A 21,932-nucleotide genomic window follows, 5' to 3' on the forward strand; every position below is an offset into this window, starting at 1 on the left:
TAACTCAGTAAGATATTGAAGAGCCACACTCAAATTAGGCTCAGAAATCTCCAAATTGTTTGCTGCACTCCTAAATAAAAATCTCTTCCATTTTTCTGCGTACACTTTCCTTGTACTAGGTCTTCTGGCTTCCAAAATCACATTTAAAACTTGTTGAGGAAGTTGAGACCTGCTGTGTTTCAAAACAGAATATGCCAGGCTGTTAGATGAAGAGAGTGAAGCTTGACATTGAGCAGGTGACCGTCCCTCTGAGACAACAGGTGTGGAATCAAAGGTAAAGGCCATGGAGGCTTCCTTACCAGACTCCTCAGTAATGGGTACCAGTGTTGCCGAGGCCAATCTGGAGCTATTAAAATCATCCTTGGCTTGTCTTGTCTGACTTTTAGGAGCACCTTTGGGAGAAGAGGCAGAGGTGGAAAGGCATACACATGAAGATTTTTCCAACTGAAAGAAAGAGCATCCACTTTCCAAGCTGTGTGATGAAACCTCTTTGTGCAAAACTTTGGCAGCTGGTGGTTTAGTGGAGAAGTGAACAGATCTATGTCTGGAGTTCCCCATGACACTGTCAATTTTCGAAATACATGAAGATCCAGTTTCCACCGTGGGGATCCATGATTTGTCTGCTTAACACATCTGCTAAGGAGTTCTGTGCTCCGGCAGAAACCTTGCCTGAAGAGTTAGTTGCAAGCTTCTCCCATAAAATCATTGCTTGCCTGCACAACGGGTAAGAATGTGTTCCCCTTGTTTGTTGATGTACCACATGACAGTTGTGTTGTCTGTTAGAATCAACACCTGCCCTGGAAGAAGTAACTCCTTGAAAGCCATTAATGCAAACTGGACTGCTAACATCTCTTTCATGTTGATATGTAGATGCTGTAGTCTGGCAGGCCACTTGTCTTGTATCCACTTTCCATTTAGATGAGCTCCCCAAGCAATGTCTGAGGCATCTGTCGTTAGAATCTGACTCGCCTCTGGCCGGGTCACAGAGAGTCCCTTGTTTAGGTGACATTCCTGAGCCCACCACAAAAATTCCTTTTGAATGCAAGGTATTATTTGAATGACAGTGTCCAAATCCTGGCAGTGCTGTGTCCATACATTTTGAGATACCATTGCAGCTTCCTCATATGCAGTTTGGCATTGGGAAGCACCAGAATACAAGATGCCATGAACCCTAAGGCTTGAAGGACTGTCCTTGCAGTCAGCCCGGACTGAAGAGATAGTTGATGGAAGTAACTGGAAAGATTCTTTTGTTTGTCCGGGGTTGGCCATCTGGGCTGCTGTATTCAGTCTCACACCCAGAAAGCACATGTCTTGAGAGGGTACTAGACTGGACTTTATTTCGTTCACAGAATACCCTAGGCATCTTAGCACTGCTATGACATATTCCAAATGCTGTAGAAGGTCTTCCTTTTCTTGAGCCAGAATCAGGCAGTCAAGTAAGGATAGATTTGAATTCCTTTTAGCCTGAAGTAAGCTATCACTGGCGCCAGAACCGTGGTGCATACTCTGTAGATAAGCCAAAGGGCAATGCAGAGAACTGATAATGAAAATTTCCAGCAGATACTTTCTGCAACTTAGTCTGATAGGCACATGAAGGTAAGCTTCCTTGAGATCTAAAGTTACCATCCAGTGATCTTTGCCCAGCAGAGGTAAAAGCTGTTGTAACGTCAACATTTTGAACTTGGGAATGTCCAGATAAGTGTTGAGGATAGATAAATCCAAAATTGGTCTCCACGTGTTCCCCTTCTTCGGTACTAGGAACAGGCGAGAATAAAATCCTAGGCCCCTTTCTGGCACAGGAACTGGCTGAATGGCCCCTATTTGGAGCAACAGAGAAATTTGCTTGTGAGCCTCTTTTCTTTGTAGAGGAGGAATGTCTGGCATGCCTTTGAAAGGAGGCAAGGTATGGAAATAAAACCTGTAACCGTGGTGAATGATATCCAAAACCCATCTGTCTTGGGTAATTAAATCCCAATTTTCTTTGAAAAGAGCCAGCCTTCCTCCCAAAGGTGCTGCCAGGCGAGAATGTACTGGCAGCTGAAAAGGTAGGTCATTGGGTCTGTTTGAAAGGACTGACCCCTGCCCTCACCAGAAGACTGAGCAGGTGAACTCCTGTTCTAGGCCTAAAAGAACCTTGAGCTCTGCCCCTACCACGCCTAGACCTACCCCTAGACTGGGAATCATAAGCAGGATATGTCCATCCCTTAGTAGGCCAATTTCTACTAAACTTGGAGGCTGAACCTGCAAAAATCCTTAACAGTTTGCATAGACTTAGCCTTGTCCTCCATTTTCTTTAAAACTGCTTCCACAGGCGAACCAAACAACACATCAGACTGTAAAGGAGCATCCAAAATCCTTGTTTTAACATGCTCAGCTAAATTCTGATCCCTCAACCAGGCGTGCCTACGAAGAACAGAACCAGTGGCAGCCACCCTCGAGGAGGCCTGCACAGCATCAAAACCACACTGCAAGGAATGCTTACCCACCTGTTCAGACACATGAACTAAATCCTGCAACTCTTTACACTCAATACCTTCTGCCAGAGCATCCACCTTAGACTTCAATTGTGAAAGGAGATAATTCTGATATTTTAACATGTGAAACTGACAATTCAACGCCCTCATGGCTAAAGTGGAAGAAGTATACACTTTCTTTCCCCATCTATCCAAAGCCCTTGCCTCTTTATCAGGAGGAACAGGATTTGTAACAACAGAAGCCTTCACACCTTTAGGCCCCTGAGAGACAGTTTCCGGGTCTGCCCTAGGACTCTTAAAAAGATACTTATGAGCTTCAGGCACCCTATAGTACCTATCCGGTTTAACTGGGGCAGGAGGCAAAGAGTCAGGATTCAGGGAAGCCTCTGCAAAAACATCTTCCACCACATTCAGAACAGGAGGTATAGCTAAAGGCCTATGCTGGGGTAAAACAAGAATTCCCTAAGCCTCTTCCTGGAATCAGAGAAATCTTGACCTTCCCATTTAAAATGCTCCCTCATGGAATGCAGAGTCTCTGAAAATGAAAAATCCTCAGGAGGAGAAGCTGAAGGAGTAGAATCATCCACATCAGAATCAGAATAAGGAGGATACTCCTGCAAGTCTTCAGCCAAGACTCAGAAGCCTCGAACATTGCTCAAAACTCTCAAACTCAGGTTCCACCCTAGGCCTCTTATCAGGAGGGGCATAGAACCTCTAATCATAGTAATCAAATCCTCTGCCATTTTAAGCATATGTTTCTTAGGCAAAGACCCTGAAGCACTAGGAGAAACCCCGCTAAACTTGGCCTGCCTCTCAAAGAAGCCTTGGAAACAGAAGGGAGGCTCTAACCACCTTAGGAAGAGAGGGAAGAACAGCCACCTGAGAAGCCCTTCAGCCTGGCCTACTTCCTGAGAGGACACATCCTGTAACAGTAAAGTCTCTCCTGAGACTCCAAAGAAACTCCTGGCAGAACCTCCGGCTCCACTGAGCCTTCTAAAGAACCGGCGTCCGGGACTGTCGGTTCTTCCACTCTAGGCTTTGCTGCTTTGTCCGGCATTTTATAATTACAACGCTTCCCAAAACTAACCTGGCACAGTCTAACCTTCTCTTAATAGTTCTGTTAAATCTAGCACAAGATCCAACAACGCCGTGCTCAGGCCCTAAACAAGGTATACACAAAGTATGGTAATCCCTATGAGGTATCTGTTTCCCACAAGAAATACAGTTATTCACTTTTTCTGACATCCGGTTAAATACTGAGGCAAGAAAAACCAAAATATTCTCAACTTTGATTCGGTCTGAAACTCTGACTTCAGAAACTTTCAGAACGCCAACCTGCACTCGCAAAACTGCTTCTGCATCGGACCATGCGGCAAAAGACTGAGCGTCAGTCTAGCCGACTGGGACAGCGGACTACCCAATAGTTAGGACTGCAGCAATGTGGAATGAAGAACATCAGGCTTTGAGGAGTCCCTAAAATGCTGTTCTAGATTTGACAGGCTTGAAAGTCAAGAAGAGAGGAAGAAACAGAATTCTTCACTAAAGACCTGGGATGAAAAATCCCTTTCAAACACTGTTTTACTAGAATTCCCAGAGCCAAACATCTGCTTTCCACAAGGCCACAGTTGACAAACACTGCCAGAAGATTTCAACATGTTCTTTGATGGTGGAATAACAGAAGTCTACATTAAAATAATTTGACAAATATTTGAAAGACTGAGGTGCAAGAAAAAGAAATTTATCTAAATGGACAGTTTTTTCCCCTTGGCCTTAATGTTCAGTCTACTGGAAGGCCTCCTAAAAGCTTTTAAGGTCTCGGCAATTTCACCTACAATGTCTAGTGGCTTAACTGGCACTACTGAATAACTAAGAACTCTGTTTGAAAAAAAAAATGTATGGAAGAGTCACAGCAAGCTCTCAAGCTGATTTGGTGTACCTTCTGTAATGCAAGTAAAATAATTTCTGGGAAGACCAAGACTCAGTAGGTCGTAGGTCCCATATCCAGGCTCACAAGCAGCTACCAAAGACAAGAATGAGTTCTGGTATTTCTGCAGAGAACTCCATTAAAACATGAGGAATGAGCAAAAGTGACTATCCTTACCATTAAGGAGGAAAAAGTCTACTGTTATAGCATCCTCCACTCCCTAACCTTACGGGCCAGAATTAAGGTAGAACAATATTCTTCTGAATTGCAAATAGGATGACTTCTTCACTGTCCTATATCTGAAAACCATGTGCATATTATCTCAAGCTATGTGCAGCATCAGGACAAGGCTTGTGCTGCTATTTAAGGATTCTACTACAACATCAGATATCCCTTGAACTGGAATGTAGTTTTCCACCAGAAACATCTAGTACTAGTTTTCCACAGCCATACACAGACCGCTCTCCTACAAACAGGACAGTATAAAGTCTTGTCATGTCTGCCCAGATACTAGATTTCTACTTGAATGGCCAAACACACCAGAAGGGGCTAAAGCATTACTAGTGTCATCAGTGTGGTCAGTATGTGTGGCCAGTTACAGCAAATGTGGAGTCCATTAAATATGAATCAGGACAAAACAATGGAACCCCCCCCATCATACAACTGAAGACAAATACTGCTATCAGTGAAGAAGGCACAGGAAACTCTGTCTCTAGGCAGTCAGTCAAGGCCCATCATCTTAAGTGTCTCTAGACAATCCCTGAAAAGAAGCTTCAGACTAGTGGATTTACCAAGTTAGTAAATGAAAAAAAAAGTAAAAAAATGAATATAATTAGGGTGTTCATGACCAGAACTAGATGACAGTGAAAAACATGATGCTGCAGTGCACACTACTGCAAGACATGCATGTAGTGATGGATCAATGGCACAACAAACATGGTCACTGTCATGAGCTTAGCAAATGCAAAACAAGACAAGTTTGCACCTACCTCTCTGATGCAAATCTCAACTTATTCTTCAAGGGAAAAGTACAGTGCGCAATGGTAGACAGCAGTCAGTACATCTACTAAGAAGATGTCCTGCAGTGAAAGCAAAGATAATGTCTCTGAGCTGAGGGATTGCTGGGAGGGGCAATCAGTAACCAGTCTTCCATGAAAGGGAAAATCAGACTTGACTGCTGGAAGGGCTCTTATACTAAGTCAACACAAAACTATGTCCCAGGAACACCAGAACCCACTCCAAGGTGGAAAAGCCACCAACTTGTAAAAATAAATGCTGCAGACTTAAGGTAATGCATTCAAATCTGCAGTGCAGTTCCTAAACAATGACCTGTCAGCAATGATATCTGCTGGCTTTACCATAAAGTGATAATCCTCCGAATGAATAATATACCACCAGTTGTATATAAGTAGAAATACAACCTATTGCACCGAAGCAGTGGTCAAAAAACTGCAATGCCACTCGTCAGGAACCAACGAAAAATAATTTAATAGTAAAAACGTTACAGCCACAACACAGAAACGGGATTGAGTGCGCTTTCATCTACAATAACTCGACTTCATCAGAATCCATTACATGAATAGTTCAACTCCCTTAAATACTTGCTAAAAAATAAATTAATTGGTTAATAACTTAATTACTTCTTTTTGTTGCCTGCTGTATTAAAGAAACAGCATAGTTTTCACATATTTTGCATTTCTTTTCCACTTAAGGCAATTTTTCATAAACAAATCATTAACCAGCCATTTTATGTATTTATAAAAATCATACTTCATTTGTTATTACAAATGAAGTATGATTTTTATAAATACATAAAATGGCTGGTTAATGATTTGTTTATGAAAAATTGCCTTAAGTGGAAAAGAAATGCAAAATATGTGAAAACTATGCTGTTTCTTTAATACAGCAGGCAACAAAAAGAAGTAATTAAGTTATTAACCAATTAATTTATTTTTTAGCAAGTATTTAAGGGAGTTGAACTATTCATGTAATGGATTCTGATGAAGTCGAGTTATTGTAGATGAAAGCTCAATGCTTCTGTGTTGTGGCTGTAACGTTTTTACTATTAAATTATTTTTCGTTGGTTCCTGACGAGTGGCATTGCAGTTTTTTGACCACTGCTTCGGTGCAATAGGTTGTATTTCTACTTATATACAACTGGTGGTATATTACTCATTCGGAGGATTATCCTTTTATGGTAAAGCCAGCGGATATCTTGACTTTTTCTGAAGTGTTTTTTGTGGAGGAGTATTGGAGGAGTGTGGTTAAATGTAAAAGCTCTGCAACAACAGGATTAGGGTCTACACTATGACCACACAGATCTTTATTTAACTGATCTGAAGAATCACAGACTGAGACTACATCAGCAACTTTTTTTTTACACTTTTTGGTCTGTCAGACAATTGAAAAACTTTTTTTCAGTTAATTATTGGGACAGACAGGTAAAAGGCAAGAGGAACCAAGGACATCTAATAAAGAGATGGATCGTTTGCCTGAAAGAAGACAGGCAATGTTCAGGCATGATGGCTGAATAATGTAGTGGAATGGCAGGGTTCCTTATCAGAACAATGAACGCTTAAATTAGCGAATGCTCTTATATCGAACTTAAAAACGCGAAACCTGAAAATGTCGAAGGCATGGAACATCGATTTTTTTTCCCAGGGAAAATAAAAATCGATGGACCGTTCTCCGGATTTTGCTGTTTTCTCCACTGTGGTGCGATCTTGGAGTTGGTATATTTAAGTTGGGGGAGTGTGGGTGGCACGGTCCCCCACTTTATTTTGCCTGTACATTGTTTTTTTTTTTTTTTTTTTTTTACATTTTAAGGTTTTGCGTTTTTAAGTTCGACAGAAGGGCATTTGCTATTTTTAGTGTTCAATCTTCTGATACAGATACGAATGGCACTGAATCAAAAAACAAGGCGAAAGTTGATGCAACACCTCAACCCTATGTAGAAAAACAGGGGAAAAGTGGTTTGTTGTTGATGATGATGTCTAAAACTCATTTGTCTACTGTTAAGGTTCTCCATAACTGATCAGATTCAGAGAAAAGTCATATGTGAGAAACCCTTCTTTCTTCACTAAACACTCTGATTCAGTGCGGAAGAACAATGTAAAGATACCTGCATACTCTGTACTGTACATATAAAAGCATTCCTTCTATGGAAACCAAAGTAATCAACAGACCTTGGAATTTCAGAGTCTTGGCAGAGTGGCCAAATACAGAGGTGTGGGAATCTGTGGTAAAAAGAAGAGATGATAAAGGACTCTACCATCAAATGCCAAGTTAGAAGAAACCACTCAAGAGAATACAGAGGCTTATTGAGACGATCCACTTTCTTAGGTGGTGGGGCTCACTTAAAAAAAAAATTGTGCCTTTAGAGAAGGGTTCTAAGGTAGGAAGACAGAACTCAAGAGTCTGTCCATGCCTTCCACATATAAAACAAATACTTCTTCAGAAATGAGCATGGAATGTTGGCCACACCAAGATGGAAGTCTGACAGCCTACCCTGACAAAAGTACAAGAGGAAGAAAAACAGCATTTTATGTTTCATTATGCTTCAGTCACCGATATAGGAATTTCCATCGGTTATGATTCAACCTTGACTAATGGCTCAAAGCTTTAAGGAGGCAACCACTTTATACTACAGCGTCTGGAACCAACCTTCTGTCTTTCTTTCTCTCTCTCTCTCTCTCATATGCACAGTAGTAGAAGAGGACATGTAAAAGCTACATCTTGGCCAATACCAGATGTAGCATATGCATATCATGTGATGGACAAGCATACATGAAAAGTAGTGTTCAGGCATGAAAGGTCAGTAATTAGCATGATATAAGTTTAAATAGTCCACTAGTGGGTAGTCAGAATGACTCATGGTCTTTCTATTAGAAACTCTGAGGTAGAGGAATTAGTAAAATAAAAGAAAAGAATACATAAATCCTTAATCTCAATTTACAGAAAAGATGTGTACTATCCATTCCCTACCTGCATGCAATTTTCTGGTATAAAATAAACCACATAGCTTCCATGCAGTTTTGTGCAGTAGAACCCAAAGTTGTAATTGAAAAGGGTCCAAAGACCAGTCCACCCACCCCATTAGCAAACACAAACAAGCATACAAAATAAATACTGCCTTGACAATTTGACAAAAGCAGTGGCAGAAGAATAACAATGCATTTCTTTAAGACAGCTGACTCCTCCCGAGATATGAAAGTACAGTTCTGTAAAATCTTACCATAACAGTAGATATCCTTTTCTTCACTGTTGCAGTATTACTCTGTACAGTAGGGACTCCCTGCCTAGGGCAGCCCAATGTTCAGCTAGTATACCAAAGCCTTAGGTTGAAACAGGGACATTGTATGTCACACATATGCGCCCCATGCATAACGTAGGGCAAAAGATGACATACGGATGTATCTTACTCAGAATGGAAAAGCCCCAGGAGGAATAACTGCCCAAGGAAAAAAAAAGGGGAACATGTGCATGTGCATCCAGAAGGAGAAAGAAAAAAGAGAAGTGAGGCAATGAATACTGCAACAGTGAAGAGAAGGACATCTAGTGTTATGGCAAGATTTTACACAACTGTACCATGACCTTCCATATCACTGCTGCAGTACTGGGAGAAGGAAGATCCAGCAGGGCCCTCAAGAAAGCCATGCAGGATAGTCCTGGCAAATCCGGCTCTAGCTCTGGAAATCCAACTTATAGTGCTTGTTATAAGTAAGTAGCTATCTCAAGAATGGAGTTAGTATCCAATCCTTTGAAAAAAGCACCAGAAGAAACCACAGCCCTGGTAGAATGAGCTTTAATGGAAGAAGGAAGGCTTTTCCCATGAAAAGAGTAACAAAAGGAAATGGCCTTAGATATCCAAAAATAAATACTTTACTTAGAAACAGCCAAACCTAAAGACCTAAGATGAAAAGAAACAAAAAGCTGCTCAGATTTATGAAAAGGCTTTAGTTTTATCCAAATAATATTGGAGTTTTCTATGCAAATCCAAAGTGTGAAGAACCTTCAGACTAACAGACTGCTAAGAAGGGAAAAAAGTGGGCAAATGAATAGACTAATTACGAGACAGCTCATTAAGCATCATTGGCATGAAAGAAGGATTAGTACCGACACCCTATCCTTAAGAAAAACTAAAAAAGGAGGAATGGTCATAAGGGCCTGCAGCTGAGACACCCATCTGGCTGAGGTAAGGGCAAAAAGAACAGTCTTCCAATAATAATGCTGTAAGGAAGCTGAAGCTGCAGGCTAAAAGGAGCCTGAATCAATTTGTCCAGGACAAAATTATGGTCCCGATAAGGAGGAATAGGCTTCCTGGGATGCCTAATATGAAGAACACCTTTAAGAAATTCTTTAACCTTGAATCTAGAAGCCAAAGGAGGGGTCAAAGGCAGACAAGCATAAATGGCTGACAGGTAGGATTTAACAGAAGAGTATGCCAACCCAACAGTGAGCAATTCACACAAAGAGAGAACCAAAGGAACATCCACAGTAAGTGGATCCAGTTATGAGAAAGACACCAAACAGAAAATCTCTCCCATTTGAGTACATAAGATTTCCTGGTAATGGGTTTCCTGGCCTCCTGCAGAACCCGAAGCATGTCCTCAGAAACAAGATGCCTAAAAGGGATCAAAACTCTTACCACCCACAGTGTCACTTAAGAGTGGACAAGTGAGGATGGATGAGAGATACCTTGTATTGTTTGTGTAGGTCCACCCTGTGAGATAACTTGCGATAATTGCCCTTGGCTAAATGGAGAAGAGGGAACTGATGCTGTCTAGGTCAAAAGGAAGTCACAAACAAGACTTTGGTTCTATCTTGAACAGGATCCTTGGTATGACAGGAAGGGGGGAATGCATAAAGAAACATTGCCTTCCAAGAAAAAGGGCATCCACCTTCAAAGTCAGAGGACATGGGACTCTGGTGGAAAACAGTGGAAGTTGTCTGCTCAGACGTGAAGCAAAATGTCTACCTGAGGAGTAGTGGACAATGTTCAGAAACACATCTTTGTGAAGGATCCACTCGAGTTTGTGTTATGAACCTGCTCAGAGAATCTGCCATAATGTTCTGATCTGAAAGAATATAAACAGCCTGAACAGTCACCTGATACTGGACAGCTAGATATCAAACCTGAAGAGTTAGTCTGCACAAGAGATAAGACTGTGTCTCCCTTTCCTGTTGATGTACCACATCACTGTGGTACTGTCTGTGAATATTTTGAGAGGCCCTGGAAGGAAAAGAGAATGAAAAGCTTGAAGAGCTCTTATCTCCGATATTAATATTGTCCTTCTTTTGACAAAAAGACCAAAGGCCCTGAACTTTCAGAGGGCCAAAGGAGGCACCCCACTGCATCTCAGGCATCTGAAAAGTGTACCTAAGTGGGGACTAGAGGTTAAAAAGTAAGCCTTGGATTGAGGGACAACTGATGAATCCACCACTGAAGCTCCAGCTTGAGGCATGAAAGAAGGGGAATTGGAAAGTCTTAAGGATGAGAATGTAGAAGCCAGACTGACTTTAGGAACCACTGGAGTGTTCACATATGAAGCTTGGCCAGAGGAAGCATAGGGATGGTGGAAGTCATGTATTCCAGAGCCCTTAGAATCTCCCTGGCTGTAATGGAGGCCAGAGGAAGAAGGAATTGAATGAATGCAATCAGAACTAAAGCCTTGGGAGGAGGCAGAGATGCCAGCATAAGAATGGTCTGGAGCCGGCACCTGAGAAAAACATGATCCTGAGAAGGTATCAGGAAGGATTTTTGGAAATTCACTGTAAACCCTTGGCTTTTTTGCAGGAGACAAACAGCAAAGTGAAGATGCTGAAGCAAAATTTCTGGAGAGGAAACCTGAATGAGCAAGTTGCCCACATCTGTATTCCCCTCATCCTGCAAAAAGCAATCACAGGAGCGAGGCATTTGGTGAAGACCCTTGTGCCAGTACTAAAGGCCAAATGGCAAGGCAGAGAACTGAAAATTCAAGGAAGCAACACAGAAACATAAACATTTCCTGAAAAGTGGATGAACACAGATATGGAGACAGGCATCCTTCAGATCTAGAGATACTAGGAAAATCTGCGGAAGAAGAACAGGAATCACGGATTGAAGGGATAACATCCAAGAGGGAGGAACCTTCAAAAATGTGTTGAGCTGGAAGAGATCCAGAATGGGTCTCCAGCTGCATTCTTTCCTGGGAACTAGAAACATTCTGGAGTAAAATCCCTCCCCCTTTTGTGGAGCCAAAACTGCTTGGATTATTCCTTGAGACAAAAGGCTCCGAAGAACATCCAGAAAAAAGGAAAGCTCTTCCTGGGGAAGTTGAAGACTGCCCAAAAAGGGGGCAAGGGATTTCCAACCATGTAATACCCCTCATGAATGATGGCTAGAACTCAAGAATCCCGAGTGATCCTTAACCAATTTGGAAGGGACAGGTAAATAAGAAGAGATAGAGGAACTCAATTAAGGAGGGAGGGAGGGAAAAATATAGTCAGACAGAACCTGGCTTGTCTAGAAAAAAGAGGCTTCTGAGCTATAGAAGTATGAGTAGACTTAGCAGGAGAAGCCCTCCCTCCTACCACCCTTTTTACCTTTGGGAGGAGGATGAGAATGTCTACAGATAAAGGCAGATTTAGTATGTTATTCCTCTGAAATTTAGGAACAGGGAAAACAAAAAAAATGTTTTGATTCTTGTATAGCTTTACCTTTTTCCTGAAGAGACTTAAAAAGCTCACCAATTGCAGAGCCAAAAAGATTTTTATTATTAAGAGAATCATCCATCAGCTTGACCTTAATATCATCAGGCAAAAAGCTAAAGGTGAAGCCAGGAATACCTCCTCAACATAGAACCCAAGGCAGCACCTCTAGTCAAGGCATCTGCTACATCACAACTACATTTAATGGAATGGCAAGCCACTCAAGAAGAGGACCCTAACAAAGGAAAAGCCAAAGTCTTCCCCTTGGAGTTAGGAAGTTCTGCAATAACCTGAAAGGCCAAAATATATCTGGTCATGTGGGTCTGGTAATTCATAGCCCTAAAGGCCAGAGTACCAGCAGCATACACTTTCTTATCCAACCTTTCCATGGTTCTGTTGTCCTTGTCAGAGGAGAGCAACCTAGGCTTATCAGAAGAAATAGAAATAACAGAACAGTCAGCAGGGGGACACCTGTAAAGAAATTTACAATCATCAGTCACTTTATAAAACATATCAGATTTTTAAGAGCAGGGGGGGTTGGGAATCAGGAGCCTGAAAGCTGCAGAAAAAGTATCCAACAAGGCAGCAAGAACAGGAGGAACAGCAGAGGGCTTGGGAGACTCTATTTGAAAGAGCTAATAATACCTCTTTTGGACATCATTAACCTGGGTACAGTTCCACTTAAAAAACTCCATCATATGGGAAACTGTATCCCCAAAGGAAGTCTCCTCAAAAGGAGAATCAGGACTAATAGAATTGTCTTCCTCATAACCATAATCAGAGGAAGAAGGAATGTGGGAGGAACAGGCCAAGGATTTCTCATCAGAATCTACTTTCTAATCAGACAAAACCTGCTCCCCAGGCATCTTAAGCAGAGTAGAAGACCAAGGTGGAACAGGGAGAGAGACCCCTGAGGGGGCTTCAAAGCCATAAGGGCATTAAACAAACCCTGTGTGAAATCCTGCCATTTAGGCTAAGGATCCTTAAAGAGATGGAGAAGTATGCTTAGTCTACTGCTTCTTTTTCAAAGGGACGTCATCCCGAAATAACTTAGGCAGCTTGGACCACTGCCAACAGTGAATTTGCGTACTGGAAATCTCCTCCCTAACAAGAATTTGCAGAACACCCCTAGGTCCTTTGGAAATAATCAGCTATGGTTCCCCATGAACATCCAAAACAGACATCTGCAGAGCCATCAGGGACGTGTGAGAAGCCAGATCCATGCTGGCCTCTGAAGCAGTCATGGCCGAGGAATCCGAACAAATAACTAGGTAGTCCTCCGGGCTTTCACCAGCCTCAAGAGAGATATCTGGTGGAGGCAGTACAGCCGAAGAATCTGACTGAGCATTCTTGGCCTTCTTTGCAGAAGGCATACCCTTGGGCTGGGATAATTCTGCTACAGTATCCTCAACCAACAATTTAAGACAATGGTTCTCCAAGTACATAGCTAAAGAGCAGAGACAACTACACAAAGTTCTCGGGACAAATGCCTGATGAACAGGACAAGATGTATGGTCGTGAGAAGCACCTAAGCAAAATAAACACTGCTCATGATGGTCCTTATGGGGGAATCTGTCTCCCACACTGGTATTTCCCCTTTCTGGATGACCTAAAACAACAACCACAAGTAAAATAAGATAAGTAGAAAAACCCCGAAGGGGCACTTATCTGAAAAACAGCTTGGCAACAAGCAGATGAAAAAGCGCTCAGACTGACAATCAGCGATGGTGTTTGGACTGGCAGCAAAGATGTTTTGAGGAATGTATGTCCATACTTCACCTTTATGTCCTGCACCATGCATGGGGAGTGTAGGTATGACATACAATGCCCCTATTACAACCTAAGGCTTTGGGATACTGGCAGGATGTCGGGCTGCCGTAGGCAGGTGCTGTAATGAATATTGCAAGAGTGATATGGAAGAACATCTGCTATTAGAAAGCTGTGGTGACTAGTGACGCACTCCCAGACCTGGACTGCTGCTAAACATGACAGGACAGAGCTGCTCCCAACTTTGTGCATGTATAACAACACTGCCTGAATCATTAATCACATCAAGATGGCTGATCCTTCATAAGTGATTCAAGAGCCACAAATACCACCCCATATGCAACGGCACTAATCTTAATAGTCTAACTAATAAATAAGTTATTATCTGTCTGCCGTGGTCCTATGGTCACATTTGCTTTAAGTTAGAAGCATAGGCAATGTTTGTTCTAAAAATGATCACATATACTTGAGGATCTACTCAACTCTTTGGTTTGTACAACCCTCAAGTTCCCTGGTGCACTGGCCAAATTTCCCCTAGTCAGTATGACTATCACTGCTGATCTCCCCTGAAAAGAAGTCATTGGCCTAGTTGGACACCTGGTCAACAAACTTGTAAATAAAAATAAATAAACAGTCTGTAGTACCTAAGTAAGAAAAGGAAAAAAAGGGTAACCTTGATCTTAAGGGAGTCAAGTGGATGGCAGAATCAGGAATGAGTGACTGCTGGACTGCCAGCCTTTCACACTGAATGTACATGCATTTGTGCATAGTAAAATGGTCCTTACACAGTTAACAGTGTGTGTGTGTGTGTGTGTGTGTGTGTGTGTGTGTGTGTGTGTGTGTGTGTGTGTGTGTGTGTGTGTGTGTGTGTGTGTGCATGTAAATACTGAACAGAATGGGGTTGGCTTTAAGGAAACTTCTCCACTAGTTGTAGTATGGTTGAGGTTAGTCCTACAGCGTCCAATGCAGTGCTGTTCTTCTCAATAAAATTACACTATTTGGTCTAGTTTAGTCATACAGTACATTTTAATATTTGATTTTAATGAAAGATAAATAGCATATCATCATATTAATTTCTCTGGTCAAATGTATTTCATCTGTTTACTACATTCAAACTCTACACAATTACTTGTTTAATTTCACTGTATTTTGACGGCTTCCCGAGCTAAATTTCTTAGCAAATTGAAGTTAACAGTTTAGAAGCCTTACCTCATGCATATAGATGGCATGCAGGCTCATTTCAGTGTTAGCGTATTCTGAAAGAAGGTTAGAATGAGATGCACTGTGATGTCTCGAGTCACTCGGTGACATGCTGCAAAGAAAATACACACAAAGGTTTAATGCTTACTTTTCACATTCAGGCAAATGATATTTCTGAAGAACTAATCTAAGAGAAAGAAGCAAATAAAGACAGAAGCACATATCCAAAGAATACAATACTAATAATTAACTAATAAAAACAGAAAAAAAAAGATTTTACTCTTGGTAATAAGACTGTATCCAAACTAAAACTACTGCTCAGTCACTCTGGTGCAGTGGCTGATTAGTGCTATTGCCTTGCGGTTCCACGGTTGGAGCCTTAAAGTTGTTGTGTCTTTTGGCTTTTCCCGGTTAGGGATCGCCACAGCGGAACTCCAGTCCGCTAATGATTGGTAGTTGATTTTTACATGCCGAGTTACCAGCCCTGACGCACAACCTTCAATGAAGGTATGCCCATTCACGCATGTCTCCACGCAGAAGACACTCTAGCTGAGAATCGAACCGGACAGCGTCTTACTGTGAGGCGACAACGCTACCGCAGCACCACCACCGCGGGTCTTAAAGTACAGTTGTGTAAAATCTTACCATAAGAGTAGATGTCCTTCTTTTCACTGTTGCAGTATTCTTTACAACAAGGATCCCCTGTTGAGGGTAGCCAGATGTCCGGCCAGTATACAAAAGCCTTTTGGTTGTAATGGGTATGCAGTATATCACATGTATGCTCCCCTCGCACAGTGTAGGGCATAAAGGTGATGTCTGGAAGTACTAACCTCAGAACTGAAAAAACCCAGTAGGAACAACGGCCCAAGGATACTAGCAGGTAACAAGCACATCCAGAAGAAAAAAAAGCCAGGGGGAGGAGGGAGGGAGCGAATACTGCCACAATGAAGAGTAGGGCATCTACTGTTATGTTAGGATTTTACACAACTATACCATATCCTTCCATATCACAGTTGCAGTCTTCTTTACAACAGGAAGGGTGCAATAGTTCATACAGAAGATTGGGAGAGGGAAGGGCCAGCAGAGCCCTCTAGGTAGCCATGGAGAATGGCTCTAGAAAAAACAGCTCTGGCCCTAGGAATCACATCCAAATTATATTGCTTGGTAAAGGTATGCACAGAAGTCCAGGTAACTGCCTCAAGAATAGAATTAATACCCAACCCCTTGAAAAAGCCACAGCCTTAGTAGAATGAGCCTTAACAGAGGAAGAAAGGCTATTCCTGTGAAAGGAATAGGAAAAAGAAACCACTTTAGATATTCAAAAAAATATGGTTTGCTTGGAAACAGCCAAACCTAAAGACCTACCATGAAAAGAAACAAAAATCTGTTCAGATTTATGAAAAGCTTTAGTCTTATTCAAATAATATCTGAATTGTCTGTGCAAATCCAAGGTGTGCAAAATCTTCTCACTAGCAGACTGTGGAGAAGGGAAGATGTGGGCAAATGAATAGACTGATTAACAGACAACTCATGAACTACCTTGGGTATTAAAGAAGGATTAGCATGAAGGGATAACCTGTCCTTATGTAAAACCAATAAAGTAGGAACAGCCATAAGGGCTTACAGCAGTAAGGGCCAACAGAAGGACAGTCCTCCAAGAACAATGCTGTAAGGAAGCTGAAGCAGCAGGATCAAAAGGAGTCTCGAGTCAATTTTTCTAAAACAAAATTAAGATCCCAGGAAGGGGAAGCAGGCTTCCTGTGAGGCCTAATGTGAAAGATGCCACTAAGGAACTGTTTTCCCTCAAATCTAGATGCTAAAGAAGAAGTCAAAAGCAGACAAGCAAAGACAGCTGAGAGGTGGGCCTTAGCAGAAGAATATGCCAACCCAGCATTGAGCAATTCACACAAATAAGAGCAAACCAAAAGAATATCCACTGTAAGTGGATCCAGGTTACGAAAAAGACAAAAAACAGCAAATCTCTTCCATTTGGATAAGTAAGACTTCCTAGTAGTGGGTTTCCTGGCCTTCTGCAAGACCCAAAGCACATTCTAAGAAAAAAAGTGTCTGTAAGGGATCAACACCCTATCACCCACAATGTCAGCTGAAGAGTGGACAGGTGGGGATGGATGAGAGATTTATTTATTTTATTTTTATTTTACTTTATATTTGTTTACCAGGATAGTCCGACTGGATATATATGTCCATTTTCAGCGGAGGCCTGGGAGAAACGCTCCAATAGATAATATTACAAAGATTACACATCAAATTAGTTACATAGAAAATATAAGACAAAGAGCTATATACAATGTTTTAGTAATCTTCCCAAAAGGACTCACAGTTTACATGGTCTGGCACATTAAGGCAAAACTCATCAGACTGGTACAGTACATAGCTGAGTTAAAATACTATTCATAGGTAGGTACTAGGCTATCGGCCCAAGGGCCTACGTAAGCCTAGCCAACAAGGTTCCCTGGCTTACTCCACCCAAGAAAGTAATTTTTCTGTGCCACTGTCGAACAGAGACACAGAAGAGATCCCCGGGGTGTATTTCCTATTTCCCACCCACTCATCAAGATTTTTCTTGAAGAGTGCTAATGAAGAACATTGCCTGACATAGATGGGTAGCCTGTTCCAGAGTACGGGAAGTCTCTGGGACAGGAATCTATCCCTCCAGCATGTCCTGTTTATTGTGGTGACAAGGTTTAGGTCCCTAGAGTGTGTAGCTTGAAGGGATTGTGATTTCTTTAGGTGTAGCATGCCCAACAGGTCTGGGTTTGACATAGCTTTATATGTTAGGCAGAGATTACCTCGAAGTAGGCGATATGCTACAGAGTAAAGCTGGGGTTTTTTGAGACGGTCAGTGTAGGGCATTTGTTTGAGGCCAGTAATTCTCTTTATGAGGTATTTCTGTGGCCTTTAAAGCTGCTGCAGATGTCTTGTGAGGTACATTCCAAAAGGGGCATTGTACTCTATAATGGGTCTAATGAGTGTCGAGTAGAGAGGAACAATGACCTCTTTTTTCCTGGATGAGAACCCTTTTATGATGAGGTGTGCCACGTAGAAGGACTTCCTGACTACTGTGGTGATGCGACTATCAAAGGAGAGACTACTGTCCACCTGGGTCCCAAGGTCTCTTATCACACATTCGGTGTTAAGTAGACTGCTGCCTATGTGGTAGCTCATGGGTACAGAGTTTTTACCAAAGGGGATATTTCATATTATAGCTTAATCAGAGTTGGTACATGGACAAAGCCATCTCACTTTGAAATACTGTTTGAAGCTTTTTTTGAAGAGACTTATGGAGGACTGAAGGGTTATATGGTTTGGCAGAGAACTGCAAGTTTTGCCAACAAAGTTGGCAAACAGGGATTCCCCAGCTGAGTTATTAGCTTTGTAGGTTTGGGCCAATAGTTTGCTGGCAGATTGTAGTAACCTCAAGTTGTTGTATGGCTTATACAATATTTACGAGTGAGGGGGGTAACCTCAGGGTGGTAAAGAATTTTGTGGGCTGTCTTACCAAAAGAAAAATCCTCTGGAGGGGAAGCACAGGGAATAGAGTCCTCTGCATCAGAACCCTCATAAGTAGATATGGGCAAATCCAGATCATCAGAAGAATAAGAAAAATCAGAATTCTGTTCAGAAAAATCATAAACAACTTCAGTCCTAGGTCTCTTAGAAGCACAAAACCGACAGCAAGGTACATTGTGGCCAGGGCCTAGGCAAGGAACACAGAACGAATGAAAATCTTTGTGAGGTATTTGCTCTCCACAGGTAATGCAATTATTAACTTTTATTGACATCGGTAAGGAGCAAGAAAAAGTTTCCCCAATGGGGTACGTAGCTTTAGTTGAAGACTTCGGTTCTGAAACTCGAAAACGAAAATTTCAGGAGTCGGACAACCAGCACTTGCGAACTGCTTCTGCTTCGGGCACCGCACGGCAAGAAAGACTGATGTAATGGCGTTGGCTGCATGTTTTATACCCCTGATGACCTGACGTCATGGAAGAAGGGACAGCAACTGACGCAGGACCCAAGACTTTGTTAATCAGGCCGACTGAGGGCTACTGCAAGCAGATAACCCAAATGCAATGACTGCAACAGTGAAACACGAAGAACATCTTGATGTTACCCTAAATGCCAAACTAGTAAATTCCAGATGTGCATAATTTAATACACTGAGGAAGGGCATGTGATAATACTGCAAACATGGAAATATTAACATACTGATATTGACTATATTCAAGGGATTTCTGATACAGTGTCAATGGTGTGATTCACCAAATAAAAACAGTAGTGTGTTTCAATACGTTAAACAAACCCAGGCAGAAACAGTAGTACTAAAGGAAACTCAATATGGATAGGTTCATAGGAGATTACTAGGCTAGCGGCTTAACAGCCCTTACAAGCTGTGCCAATATAACCTTTTACCCAATATATGGTCCCTAATGGCAAGGCATGGGTTTGTGCCTATGCCTTGAATATCTTACAAACTGCCCCTAACCGTAAGTGATATAGGTGCTACTCCAGGTGTGATTTTGCTATTCCCCATCCATTAATCCAAACTGCATTTGAAGAGGGCCAGGGAAGGGCTATGCTTAACACGAATAGGAAGCCTGGTCCAAAGAATGGGCAATCACTGAGAGACACATCTGTCTCTCCAGCATGTTATGAGTCGCTGATTAAGTTTAGATCCTGAGATTGGGTGAGTCGCATGCTTTTTGGCTTATGGATGAGTAGCAGCTCCGTCATAGTTGGATTTGTGAGTGTCTTGTAGGTCATGCATAGGTCACCCCTTACTATTTGGTAGGAGGCAGAGTAAAGGGATAGGGCTTTTAGTCTATCCATACAGGACATGTTGATTATACTCTGTATTTTCTTTGTGAGGAACCTCTGAGGACACTCCAGCTGCAGTAAGTACGTAGTCAAGTACATGCCAAATGCCACATTGCACTCAATTATTGGTCTAATGAGGGCTGAGTACAGCAGGACTATAACTTCCTTAGATCAGGATTCTATGCCTTTACTTATAAGTTGTGCCACATAGAAGGACCTCCTCACCACTGTGAACACATGGCAGTTAAAGTTCAGGCTACTGTCTATCTGCATACCTAGATCACTCCCCTCTGAGTCTACGCATAGGGGTGTGCTATTGATGTTGTAATTTGGAAGGGTATTTAACTTCCCAAAGGGTATGATAATACATTTTTTTCACATTTAGTTTTAGGCCATGGTTCTGGTGCCAGTCATTTCTCTGACCTATACCTGTCTTAAAGATATATACATCACTGGGGGATTCAATAACTGCCCCAGCTTCCAGTCACTGGCAAACTTCATCATCCACAGACCTTCCACATTAGCAAAGACTTCAGATTCTTCATATTCCAAACAGGAGTGATCCCAGCACTGAGCCCTGTGGCACACCACTAGTAACTGGCCTCTTGCTGGATCAGATTCACCCACTTTAGCCACATGTGTCCTGTCCATAAGCCAAATAGCTATTCATCTGGTGACATATGGGTTTATGCCCAGTTTTGTAAGTTTATTTATATTACTTGTGTGGGGAATTGTGTCAAATGCCTTGGCCAGATTGAGGTAGGCACTATGTACTGTTTTAGCATTCTCAAAGAAATCCATCAGACTTAGTATACATGACCTCCCCTTGACAAAGCCGAACTGGGTTAGGTCCAGTGTTTGGAGGTTTCCTGTGTCATTATTTATCGGGTCCATGATTATTCTTTCTATGGTTTTGCATATAAGGCTAGTCAAACTTATGGGTCTATAATTTCCCCGGTTAGTAGATGGTCCTCCTTTATGCAGAGGAATGAATGTTGCTGTCCTCCACTCCACAGGGACAAAGTCAGTCCTGCTCAAGATCATACAAGACTCCCTCAAATCTTGCTGATGATTCCCTTTTGGCCCAGACAGCATTGGTTCTCCCCTTCTTCTTCACCCAGCCAGGGACAATCTTCACAAGTTACCTCACAGGGTGGATCTTCTCACAAAGACAAGGGGTCTTTCTTCTATCCTCATTTGTCTGCTCTTCAACTAATGCTGTGGCTGATAGGATTATGATCCTTTTTAGGCACCATTTCTTAGGATGTGCTTAGGGTTCTGCAAGAGGCCAAGAAACCCACTATCAGGAAATCATATTTGTCCAAATAGACGATACTTTCTGATGCCTTTCTCATAGCCAGGATCCATTTTCTGTGGGTATCCCTCTGATTGTCTATTATGTGTGTGATTTGCTCCATGCTGGGTTAGCATATTCTTCACTTAAAGCTCGCCTTTTAGATATTTCTGCTCGTCTGCCACTGACTCCTCCTCTTTAGGGTTGAGCTATCTGTGAACATCTAGGGTATGTAGCAGATGTTTTTCTTTGTTTGAGAAATTGAGAAAAAAGACTGGATTGATTTAAATTTGATTTGGATGACACCTTTGACAGAAAAGGATTTGTTCTAATAGACACTGTCTTAATGGAAAATGAGGAAAGGTAGTCTACATTACAGTTCTTGTAATTCAGAAATGTTATTTAGTTGATGTAATCTGCAATTAGCAAGACAGTTTTTTAAGAAAGATGTTTAAGATCCACTAATGCTGCTGGTTCAAAGGGTTTCTGAGTTAATGAGTGAAGTATGATTGTTACATCCCATGGGGGAATTGGGCCCCTAATTGGATGCCTCAAGTAGAAAGCTCCTATGAGGAAGGCTTTAGAGATTCTAAGAGAAGCAATGTAAGCGTCATTATGACCTACGTGAAAACTGGATAAAGCAGCCATTTGTACTTTGATGGCAAAACTAGATCCTTACTGAAAAATTCTGAAATAAAATCCAAAATCGATGGGAGGGGAGCAGACGGTCCTAGTCCCTTAAAGGTCC

The 21,932-nt window shown here is 41.9% G+C and overlaps 1 protein-coding gene across 1 annotated transcript in view; it reads right to left on the reverse strand.

Annotated features, from left to right (window-relative positions):
* Window positions 1–21,932, reverse strand: part of LOC122798552 (autophagy-related protein 9A-like) — a 1,381,959-nt gene that overhangs the window by 179,720 nt on the left and 1,180,307 nt on the right. Inside the window, exon 16 of the mRNA XM_044067604.1 lies at window positions 15,064–15,166. Coding sequence (XP_043923539.1) covers window positions 15,064–15,166 — 103 coding nt within the window. The remainder of the gene's footprint in view (window positions 1–15,063; window positions 15,167–21,932) is intronic.

This window comes from Protopterus annectens, chromosome 3.part1 (assembly GCF_019279795.1).
Source record: "Protopterus annectens isolate FY-2018-M chromosome 3.part1, PAN1.0, whole genome shotgun sequence".
Lineage (NCBI taxonomy): Eukaryota > Metazoa > Chordata > Ceratodontiformes > Protopteridae > Protopterus > Protopterus annectens.